The 11,254-nt window shown below is 40.2% G+C and overlaps 1 protein-coding gene and 1 non-coding gene across 2 annotated transcripts; one reads left to right on the top strand and one right to left on the bottom strand.

The window, feature by feature from the left end:
* Window positions 1–1,337: 1,337 nt before the first annotated feature.
* Window positions 1,338–1,410, bottom strand: trnag-ccc. The gene has a single exon. It is a non-coding gene; the product is annotated as a tRNA-Gly (tRNA).
* A 1,272-nt stretch (window positions 1,411–2,682) lies between these two features.
* Window positions 2,683–11,066, top strand: faap100 (FA core complex associated protein 100). Its single transcript, XM_046854148.1, has 9 exons — window positions 2,683–3,018; window positions 3,093–3,211; window positions 3,360–4,009; window positions 4,092–4,334; window positions 4,597–4,753; window positions 4,831–5,716; window positions 6,684–6,800; window positions 10,649–10,735; window positions 10,844–11,066. The coding sequence occupies exons 1-9, from the start codon at window positions 2,872–2,874 to the stop codon at window positions 10,967–10,969; spliced, it is 2,532 nt and encodes an 843-aa protein (XP_046710104.1). The 5' UTR covers window positions 2,683–2,871; the 3' UTR covers window positions 10,970–11,066.
* Window positions 11,067–11,254: the final 188 nt, after the last annotated feature.

The following is an 11,254-nucleotide window of genomic DNA, read 5'->3' as shown; positions in this document are numbered from 1 at the left end:
CAACAATTAAATCTTGAAGATTTTGGCAGGTGCAATTTTAATGATATAATGAAAGTTTTTGACTTCACCTGTCAGTGGTTTTGTGTTATGGCTTTTGGGTGCTAAATATGGAATTAAAATGATTGGAATATTAAACGCACTTTTAACATTAGCTAATATGTTCAACATTAGCCATAGAAATATATGAACGACTTTTATACAAAGTGATGCAAAACATATCATGTTTCTGAGAAATGGATTGATTAAGATAATCATACAGTAATGTTTTTACAAAGTTTGAGAGGCTATCATGTTGACAGTACGGAAATCAGGAAGTAAATCAAATCATCCAAATAGCTGTGTGCCCCAACTGTAAATAAATGAAGAAAATTGTAACAAAGGGACTTACCTACTTTTATAACGCATACGGTATGCAGTGTGCAAATATAAAAAGGCTAAGACATTTAAAGATGTAAAAAAATAAAATACATTTGACCCTTTCTTGCATGGATTGTAAACACTTTACCTGATATTGAAACACACAGGGGGTATGGTAATGTTAAGCACTTAAAAGAGTGAAGTGTGTATTATTGCAAAGGAAAGTAGGAATAGGATGAGGGCATTAGTACTTAGAGCCCAGGGAAACACTACATAGCAATGCATTTCAATAAAAACAATAAAAAAAGGCCTGGGTGAATAGAAGCCAGGGCAGAGCTTTTAAAACTAGGGCCCTCAGGTCAAATTGGCCCATGGTGACCTTTGATTTGGCCCACCTTAGCCAAATTAGAAGAGGGGGAATAGGGGGGGAATGGCATTTAAAAAAAAAAAGGATCAGGTTCATGACTGTCATTGGATATCTCTGAATAGCCGTATTAGTCATTGGATCTAATTGTACAATAAATTGGTTTGTTTATCATTGTACTGTAGGTTTCACTACAATTGAAAATTTCGACTTAGAACTTGAAAAGTTTTAAACTCGGAAATTCCTTGCCCCTCCCCTTCCAGTTCTTTTTTAAAATCCGATAATAAAACTTTTATAAAACTTCCAGTTTATTCCTGCTCAATTTGTGTTTTTTCTTTTTTCAAGTTGAGTTTTTTCTTGTAACCTTCTGAGTTTTTTTTCTTGGATTTTTTTTTTCCTCTGAGATTTCGATTTTTCAACTCGGACATTTCCTGCCCCTTCCAGTTTTTCTATCCCATAGTAAAACTTTCTTTCGGCTTCTCCCGTTAGGGGTCGCCACAGCGGATCCTCCGCACGTTTTGATTTGGCACATGTTTTTACGCTGGATGCCCTTCCTAACGCAACCCTCCCCAATTTATCTGGGCTTGGGACCGGCACTGAGAGTGGCTGGGGATGGTTCCCTGACCGGGAATCGAACCCGGGTCGCAGCGGTGGGAGCGCTGTATCTTAACCACTAGACCACCAGGGGACCGTAGTTTTTCTATCCCATAGTAATGACCGTAAATCCCGGGGGGGGGACGACGACGACGACGACGGAGGATTCGAGGATTGTCGTTCCCCCCCCACCCCCCCAATTTTTTTTTTTTTTAATATCGCACTCTCTATTGTGAAAAATATATGTATGTATACCTAAATTATTGTGTAAGTAGAAAAAAAAATGCAAAAAATGCATTTAGAAACAGTTGAGTTCCCCCCTCTCCTTCCTCACAGTGGTTTGACCCACTGCCTGTTTCCCAGTTCATCCCACCTACTCTTCACACACGAGTCAGGTGTGTGTCTGCGGCTCAATTAATGTTCAACTCTATTAACTAGGGTATTTTATTCACTTTAAATAAAGCGATTCTCTTTAATGTAGTTGATGCAGACTCAATTCATAAATTAGTTGCGGCAAAAATGCTGATTAGCGATGTAATTTTCCATGAATCTGCTCTATTAGCGATTAAAATATCACTTATCTAGTGAACGTTAGCTTGTTTATAATAGCTTGTAGCATAGTGCACTGACACTAACACGCCAAAGCCGTTTCCCATGCAGTGATTTATTTAGGACGACTTGGTATAATGTTAACTTTCATTAACGGCCACAATTAGCATATTGTTTATCTGTGCATTTACTAAATAAGCATCTGAACTGACCACACTGTATTTTTTTGTATAATAAATTTCTATTCTGTTCTTAAGTGTCTTAATTTTAGATACAATTTTAAACCTTTTTTTAATTCCTTGTTTTTATTGTTGTGAATATTTTTATGATAGTTTTACTTTCTTTATGTAACGCACTTTGAATTGCCATTGTTTATTATATGGCAGAAAAATTATTTTTTATTATTTATTATTTTTTTTATATATTACATTATAAATAAACTTGTCTTGCAGTGTCATAGACTAGATAAAATGACTGCGAAAAAGGAAAATGGACATAAGATAATTTTTCAGTGCACCTAAACCATATCTTTATAAGTACAATTTGACTGTATTATTTGTGTCCCCTTAAAAAAATGCTAATGAGAAATGTTTCTATTTATTGTCCCCCACCCTACTGTTAAATGAAAGTTACGCATATGCCCATAGTTGCCCTTATAGCGAAAACTTTGGGCATCTCTGACTTGGGAAAACATTTGGAGTTGGTGTACATACACTCCAGTCCACTAGGTGGCAACATTTAGTTATTTTATATACACCTATTGTTTTGTTATGAAAAATTTGGAGTAGCCCAGCAGGTGGCGGTATACTGTACAGGCACCAGTCTATAATTACTAGAGAAGAAGAAGAAGCAGATGGTGACTGGCTGAATAACGCTAGCGCGCTTTTCTGGAGTTGTTTTGGTGTTGAAGATATAGTGCTGTATTAGAAAAGCATGTCATATACTGTATATGATGTCTATGAGCAGTGTTTGTGAATTTGAGCTGTAAATGATCAACAGGACAGATTATGGAAGGAGCGAGGTGTCTTGTGGAGTGTTGGGCAGATTTTGGTGACTTGCTCTCTGCGAAAGTGATCTGTCATGGATCAGGGGTGATCTTAAGCACCGGGACTGAACACGTCTTGGTTTTTAGTGGCCAAGAGCGGAGAGTTAAGGCAAGTGGGTTTTTTCTGAGTTTGAGCGCTGATGCAGATCACTGATAATAAAAAAAAGGAAATGTTTGTTACAGACTGTCCTGCAGTTTGATTCTCCAGTCACATCTCTGGCTTTAAGTGCTGATCAGTGTAGTCTCTATGCTCTCTGTGAGAATCATCTTCTTTACTCTACCACTCTCTCTTCAGAATCCAGGTAATGTTAAACATTTTCAGTAACCATTTCTAGGTAACTGTAGGATAACTGATCCTGTTCACTGAAACTTTCTGATTGATTATGATGATCACCTTTTCACACACAAAAAAACCCTTGTTCTCTTGCTTTCCCTTAATTGTATCCACAGCTCCTTCTCAAGTGAACAGTGTGATGAGCCTGCTTTGTCCATGGTGTCCAGCGACTCTGTTTTAGTCAAAGATGTGCTCTCTTTCACTGTAACAGAGGACATACTCATTACTGTCAGTCTGCAAGACTCTTTCTGGACTTTTCATCGCTATGATTTGCCACATTGTTCAGCCAGGTCCCCAGTATTTCACACACATGCAGGACTTCAGCTTCCGGCTGTCATAGGAGTTTTTCAGAATGATGTTGGTTCACAGGTTAGGATGAGCTCAACTCCAACAATGACCTGCATCTACCCCAACTCTTCAGCTAAAGCACACGCATGTAAACGCCACGCCCGACTCGATCCTCTCCTTTTCAGGCTCTTATTTGGAGTTGATGCATCTCTTATCAATTCTGCCGTCATTCTTTCTGGCTTACCTGATGGACGTCTTGTTTTTTTCCCACTACTCTTACCTGCACTAACCAGCTCAAGGGGAGAACAAAAGACACCAATCAGGATTTTCTTCAGCATAGAGCAGCCAGTGGTATTTATTGGAACAGCCGTTATTGAGGATCAAGGTCCACAATGTCTGGTTGTGATTGGTCAGAGGGGTAGAATTCTGCTGATCAAGGCTAATCCAAGAAGCTCTGATGGAAAGGCAGCAGACTGCAGTAAGCTTTACAGTTCAATATCGTCGTTCTGTGGTAATATGTTTGAAGAAATTTGTGATAACTATTTGGTTTTTTTTTAAAGGATTTATAGAGCACATGGTACAGGGGCCTGTGGTATGTGCCTGTGTAGATGGTGATCATTTATACTACAGCACTGCCACAAACCTCTTCTCCTTGTCCCTGAGCAAGACTGTAACAAATTCATCATCATCATCATCCTCCATCACAGCGGTGACAGAGGGAGACAGCATAAGGCCAGAGAGCCCTGTCTGTCTAAACGTGTGCCGAGTAATCGCACTAACCGAGCCTTCCATCAGTCCTGCAGGTACACTGGTATTTTAACCTGAAAAAATTTAAACAGCAGTCTTGATCAAATAAGACCAAGACAGATGGTGTCATACAAAAAACTAAAAAATATTTAAATTTATATCCCTTGGAAAAATATCACTTGGTTTTTTAAATTACTATTTTAATGTAGGATTTTTAGCCTTTTCTTATTTGTGATAAAACATCACATCAAATATTGGAATGTATCTTTTAAAAGTACAAACTTTTGCACTTACGTGTGTGAATTGTATGCTTTGAAGGCAATGTGCAGCTTCAGGCGGTCTCTCTCAGTGGAAGACTTCTTCAGGTGACCCTTCCTCAGGATCCATACAAAGCTAATGTGTCTAGACTGGCTTCAGCACAAGCAGGACAGAAAATCAAAGACCTCTTGGCTGGGATTGGAAATGTTTGGGAGAGGTAAGGTTATTTAAAGGTTTTGATCTCGGATGCTTTGAACAGAAACCAAAAAAAAATGAATTGATTGAATTTTGCAGAGCAACAGTAGAGAAGCAACAGCTGGAATTGAAGAACAACACACTTAAGCGTTTGAACCACGTCCTCAACATCTGCCACTTGCTTTTAACGTGTCAGAAGAAGGACCCAGAGGTTTGTGATCAGCAGCCAACAATCAGCTGTCAGGGAGCAGCCAAGTGGAGTTCGCTACTTCAAAAAGACTCTTTGGTTCTCACTTGCATACTGGAAAACCACAGTTCATGTGCTTTAGACGAAGGATGGAATCTTTGCCTTCAAGTGGATTCAAATATTTCTGTTAGTGCAGGGGGCTCGTCTAGAACTTACTCATTTGCTTTGATGAAATTAGACTGCGGCGAAAAAACCGAAGTGACGTTACCTCTCGATAGTGACGGTGACTTATTTCTCCCAGTTCAGATTCACTGCTCACTTGTGTACTCTTTACAGTCTTACCTTAACTCAGAGGATTACAAACAGCTCTCTACTAGTGAACCCTCACTATCTCAGCTTCTTACACGCCCAGACTGCATCAGACTAGCTTTGAACACGTTAACACTGGACTGGCTAGATGCTTTAAGGATAGGAGAACCAACCCCAAATGGTGATCATATTCCCAAACAAATCAGCATCTGGCAAGCCACTCGCAAGTTCATGAGCTCTAGACAGGTTTACACAGGTGAGCCGGAAATCCCGAAGGCCACTACACATACAGTAGCAATCCACATCTCTTCAGAGCTCCTGAGGAACCGGCTCAGTTCACATGATTGTAGCAGTGCAGGTCTGTGCATCTCTGTGCTCAAGTGGCTCTTATGTGAAACTTCTAAGACAGAGGGTCCAGAGGTGGTGCAGAGTCCAGTGGTGTGTGCCAAAGGGCCGGATGGACAGGCAGTCAGACTGCTGATTAAAGAGGTATGCATGTGGATTGATTGTTAGAGGTTTGGTCTTGACTTACTTCTAATATAATATACATACGTAAAAAGTGTATACACATTGAACACTAATTTAACACATTTTTTTTTTTTTGCATAAATGGTTTTCCCCACTCATATCATGTACCTCCTTTGCCATGTACACCTGGTTAATAGTTTTTACTAACAGCTGACAAACTCACTGCTAATTAAACATCTAAAAGGAGGCAATAGATGCTTGTGTTACTAATATTACATTTGTTTTATGCCCCAGTCTGTTATATTACAGTTACTAGGTGTGCAAGTAAACACACCTTTGATCATGTGGTCATACTTGGAGAAAGATACATTGTTATGGCATGGAATTTACTGTATGTGAAAACACTACAGGCCAAAACTGTAACCATGAAATGCTTGAGAGATTTTTTTTCTTGTAGTATCTGTTGCTCCTGGTTTGACTTCAGTACTGCAAATATAGAATAATGTGGAATTTTTAGAGTGTGGTTAAATGGGTACTCAAGTCCAATCATTCTAAATATGCTACTCTTTAAAGAGAAAGAAAAAGAAAGAGTAGCATACACAAGTTGTACTCAAAATTAATGATTTCCAGACGAAAAAGTGGGGCATGAAAGAACTGAAGGTAAACTTTGGTTAAAAAGAAACTGGAATAAAATGTAATTTCTTTGTAATGTCCAATCATTCTGAACATTTCCATATTCTGCAACTAGTTATAACCCTTTGCTTGTGCAGTGCAGTTTACATTAATTGCAGCTGTATTAATTTATTCCTCGTTTTACTTTAGCCATGATTTAATACACACTAATATTGTTTGGAAAGTAAAAAAAAGAAACTCAATAAATGTCTGAGTAAAACTTCACACAAGCTCAATACTGTCGAATAATATTGCAAAATAAACCATTTACTGCTCTTATGGTTTCTGTACTGTTATGGTTTGTCCATGCCTGCAGGTCATATTGAGTGACTTTCGCTTCAAAGGACTTCTGTCTGTTGTGGAGGTTCAAGTAGAGAGTGTGTCCGTGGCTGCAGTCTGTGGATTACATCATGCTATCCTGCGGCGTGTACAGGTGAAGCATACACGATTTAAAAAAACTTTTTACAAACGATTCATGCAACGAGTCATGATTTCAGGTAGAGGTCGACCGATTTTTTTTTTATTATTATTATTATTATTAATTGCAGATTAGACCGATTATTAGGCGGGCGCATCTGACGCCAAAACGTGCGTGTACGTTCTGCGCTTGCGTGAAAGAACATAACTCTCCCATACCAGCAGGTGGCAGTAGACTATTCTCCATCAAAACAAGGAAACCAGAAAAGCTAGATCTGTGAATATATACCCAGTTAAATATTTAATTTCGCATAGATTAAAAAATGATATTGACACCAGCCTTCCTGAAACTTCAGATCACTTATTCTGGACTGGTACACACGTTGAAAAATGTTTGCTATTTTAGTTCTACAAAATATCCAAAATCTTATCCCAAACATTTATTTTTTTTCTCTCAACCATGTTGTTTTTGATGAACATAGCAAAGAAGATAATAGATATTATCTCATTAATATGATTTTTATTTTTGCAAAAATGTATATACCTAAATATAAATATACTAATAATATTCAATTTTGACCATATTTTCATTTATAAAATAAAAAAATACTGAGTCGATCAAAAATTCCAAAAATGCTTACGTTTTAGACATTCAACCTGTTAGAATTTATTTGTCATGGTGCTCTGTACTTTATTTTTCTGTCATATTTGTGTTTTGTTTTGTTTTTTAAGCCCCCCGTGTGCAGTTCTGTTAAAATCCCAGCCATTATGGATGCACAAGCCAGTGCACTCTTAGTGCTGGTCCCAAGCCCGGGTAAATGGGGAGGGTTGCGTTAGGAAGGGCATCCAGCGTAAAACATGTGCCAAATCAAATATGCGGATCACAAATGAGAATTTCATACCGGATCGGTCGAGGCCCGGGTTAACAACGACCGCCACAGGTATCGTTAGCCGACAGGGTACCGGTGGGAATTGGGCTACTGTTGGCCGAAGAAGGAGAAGGAGAGAAGGAAGACGTCTACAGAGACGGCAGGGAAAGGAGCAGAGTAGGAGAGTGGAGGTTAGGGTTGGTACTATGACGGGTAAATGGAGAGAGGTAGCTGATATGATGGAGAGGAGAAAGGTAGATATGTTGTGTGTTCAGGAGACCAAGTGGAAAGGGAGTAAGGCCAGGAACATTGGAGGTGGGTTTAAACTGTTTTATTAGGATGTGGATGGAAAGAGAAACGGTGTAGGGGTGATTCTGAAGGAAGAGTACAGTAAGAGTGTAGTGTAGGTGAAGAGAGTTTCTGATAGGGTGATGATCGTGAAGGTGGAAGTTGAAGGGATGATGATAAATGTCATCAGTGCCTATGCTCCACAAGTTGGCTGTGAGATGGAGGAGAACGAAAGATTCTGGAGTGAATTAGATGAAGTGGTAGATGGTATACCTAGGAAAGAACGATTGGTGATTGGGGCAGACTTTAATGGGCATGTAGGTGAAGGAACAGAGGTGATGAGGAGGTGATGGGTAGGTATAGTTTTAAGGAGAGGAATGTGGAAGGGCAAATGGTGGTAGATTTTGCTAAAAGGATGGAAATGACAGTGGTGAACACTTATTTTAAGAAGGAGGAGGATCATAGGGTGACGTATAAGAGTGGAGGAAGGTGCACACAGGTGGACTATGTGCTATGCAGGAGATGCAACCTGAAGGAGATTGGAGACTGTAAGGTGTTGGCAGGGGACAGTGTAGCTAGACAGCATCGGATGGTGGTCTGTAGGATGGTTGTGGAGGCGAAGAAGAAGAGGAGAAGAGTGAGGACTAAAGAAGAATAAGATGGTGGAAACTGAAGGAGGAAGAGTGTAGTGTGAGGTTCAGGGAAGAGGTCAGACAGAGGCTCAGTGGTGTTAAGAGGTGTTGGATGATTGGGAAACTACTGCAGGAGTGATGAGGAGGCAGCTAGAAAAGTACTTGGTGTGACATCTGGAAATAGAAAGGAAGACAAGGAGACGTGGTGGTGGAATGAGGAAGTGCAGGAGAGCATATGGAGAAAGAGGTTGGCACAACAGAAGTGGGATAGACAGAGTGATGAGAAAAGTAGGCAGGAGTACAAGGAGATGCGGCAGCAGGTAAAGAGGATGTGGCGAAAGCCAAGGAAAAGGCATATGAGGAGCTGTATGAGAGGTTGGACACTAAGGAAGGAGAAAAGGATTTATACCGATTGGCCAGGCAGAGGGACCGAGCTGGAAGGATGTACTGCAAGTTAGAGCAGTAAAGGATGGAGAGGAAATGTGTTGACTAGTGAGGAGAGTGTGTTGAGAAGGTGGAGGAGTATTTTGAGCAGCTGATGAATGAGGAAAATCAGAGAGAGAGAGGTTGGATGGTGTGGAGATGGTGAAGAAGGAAGTGGATAGGATTAGTAAGGAGGAAGTGAGAGCAGCGATTAAAAGGATGAAGAGTGGAAAGTCGGTTGGACAAGATGACATACCGGTAGAAGCGTGGAGATGTTTAGGAGAGATGGCAGTGGAGTTTTTAACCAGATTGTTTAACAGGATTTTGGAAGGTGAGAAGATGCCTGAGGAATGGAGAAGAAGTGTGCTGGTACCGATCTTTAAGCATAAGGGAGATGTGCAGACCTGCAGTAACTACAGGGGAGTTGATCATTCACACCATGAAGTTATGGGAAAGAGTAGTGGAAGCCAGGCTGAGAGAAGAGGTGACCATCTGTGAGCAACAGTATGGTTTTATGCCGAGGAAAAGCACCACAGATGCCTTATTTGCTTTGAGAATGTTGATGGAGAATATAGAGAAGGACAGAAGGAATTGCATTGTGTATTTGTGGATTTAGAGAAAGCGTACGACAGAGTGCCGAGAGAGGAGTTGTGGTATTGTATGAGGAAGTCAGGTGTGTCAGAGAAGTATGTGAGGGTGGTGAAGGACATGTACGAGGACAGTGTGGCGGCAGTGAAGTGTGTAGTAGGTACGACAGACTGGTTCAGGGTGAAGGTTGGTCTGCATCAAGGATCGGCCCTGAGCCCTTTCCTGTTTGCAGTGGCGATGGACAGGTTGACGAACGAGGTCAGACAGGAGTCTCCCTGGACTATGATGTTTGCGGATGATATTGTGATTTGTAGTGAGAGTAGGGAGCAGGTTGAGAAGAGCCTGGAGAGGTGGAGATATGCACTGGAGAGAAGGGGAATGAAAGTCAGATGTGGTGAGGGAAGACATGCAGGTAGTTGGTGTGAAAGAGGCAGATGTAGAGGACAGGGTGGTATGGAGACGGATGATCCGCTGTGGCGACCCCTAATGGGAGCAGCCGAAAGAAGAAGAAGAAGAAGTGTGCAGTTCTGTTAAAACAAAACAAAACAAAAATTACAAACGTTACTAACATATTTGTGTAGATTTTTTCAATCATGTCTGCTAAGTTGCAAAGAGAAGAGAAAAAATGACAACAAGAGTGTTCTGTTTTTTTCCCCATGTGTTCATTCGTTATTCTAATTAGCTAATCAGATTCTCTTTCCTGCTGATGAACTGCACCACCCCGGGCTTGTGTACTGGGCTTAAGTAGTTCTTATTATTCGTTCTTATCTAGCCTTATATAGTTCATTAGTTGAATATGATGCTACTTTTGGAACGGGAGAGTGAGGTGAGTGAGGTGAGTGAGTTTTGCAACTGTTTTTGTCAGCGAGCCTTCAACCATCTTCAACCACCTATACCTTCAATAAATGTTTAAGCAATGTGCTGTATCACATCTTATTTATTTAGAATTAGATTTTGTGACATGAAGGGGGCCAAAAAATCAGCATCATATATCAGCCATCGGCTGCCCTGTTTTCTAAATATCGGCCAGAGAAAAACCCATTTCAGTCGACCTTTTATTTCAGGCCCTTCTGAAGAATGCTTCTGTGAAGCCTGGGACGCCTGCAGAGCTCAGAGGAGAGCGCTTGTGTGAAGCTGTTCGGCACATGGAGGTAAATCACACATCTAATTATAACTCTTTTATTTACACATAGTGAGATCAACAGCCATATAGCAATATGAGAGGGGGGAGTGAAACATTAACATATAATTTATTTCAGCGAATCTATAAGGACCTGCAGGACTTTCGTGATCCAGCTGATGGAGTTATGAAGAAAAGGAGCACATCAGATTCACTTTTTCACCTCTATTTACAACTCCGAGAGAAGCCACTGGTTATTCTGTGAATGCTTACTGCTTCCGTCTGTATTTCAGCTTCGTTGTTGATGCTGTACTGTACTAAAATGTATTATTTTAATACATAAAGATCTTAAATTGATTTTATTTTATACTCACAAATTGATTCATTATTGAATTTTATTGTATAATCCATAAATATTTCGTTTGCACTTTTAAAGCTGTGTACATGAATAAACCATGTGAATGTGACTGTAAAAGTACACTGCCAATATAAACACATTGTCTGCTGTCAGCCAAACTCTAACCCTCTTTAAAAAAAAAAAAAAAAAAAC

Source organism: Silurus meridionalis, chromosome 7 (assembly GCF_014805685.1).
Source record: "Silurus meridionalis isolate SWU-2019-XX chromosome 7, ASM1480568v1, whole genome shotgun sequence".
Classification (NCBI taxonomy): domain Eukaryota; kingdom Metazoa; phylum Chordata; class Actinopteri; order Siluriformes; family Siluridae; genus Silurus; species Silurus meridionalis.
The sequence above is the reverse complement of the archived record's forward strand: the minus strand, read 5'-3'. Positions and strand labels throughout refer to the sequence as shown.

Coding starts and splice junctions, on each gene's coding strand:
- faap100 (XM_046854148.1), top strand. CDS start 2,872: ATGGAAGGAGCGAGGTGTCTTGTGGAGTGTTGGGCAGATTTTGGTGAC. Junction 6,801..10,648: donor CTATCCTGCGGCGTGTACAG/GTGAAGCATACA, acceptor CTTTTATTTCAG/GCCCTTCTGAAGAATGCTTC. Junction 10,736..10,843: donor AAGCTGTTCGGCACATGGAG/GTAAATCACACA, acceptor AATTTATTTCAG/CGAATCTATAAGGACCTGCA.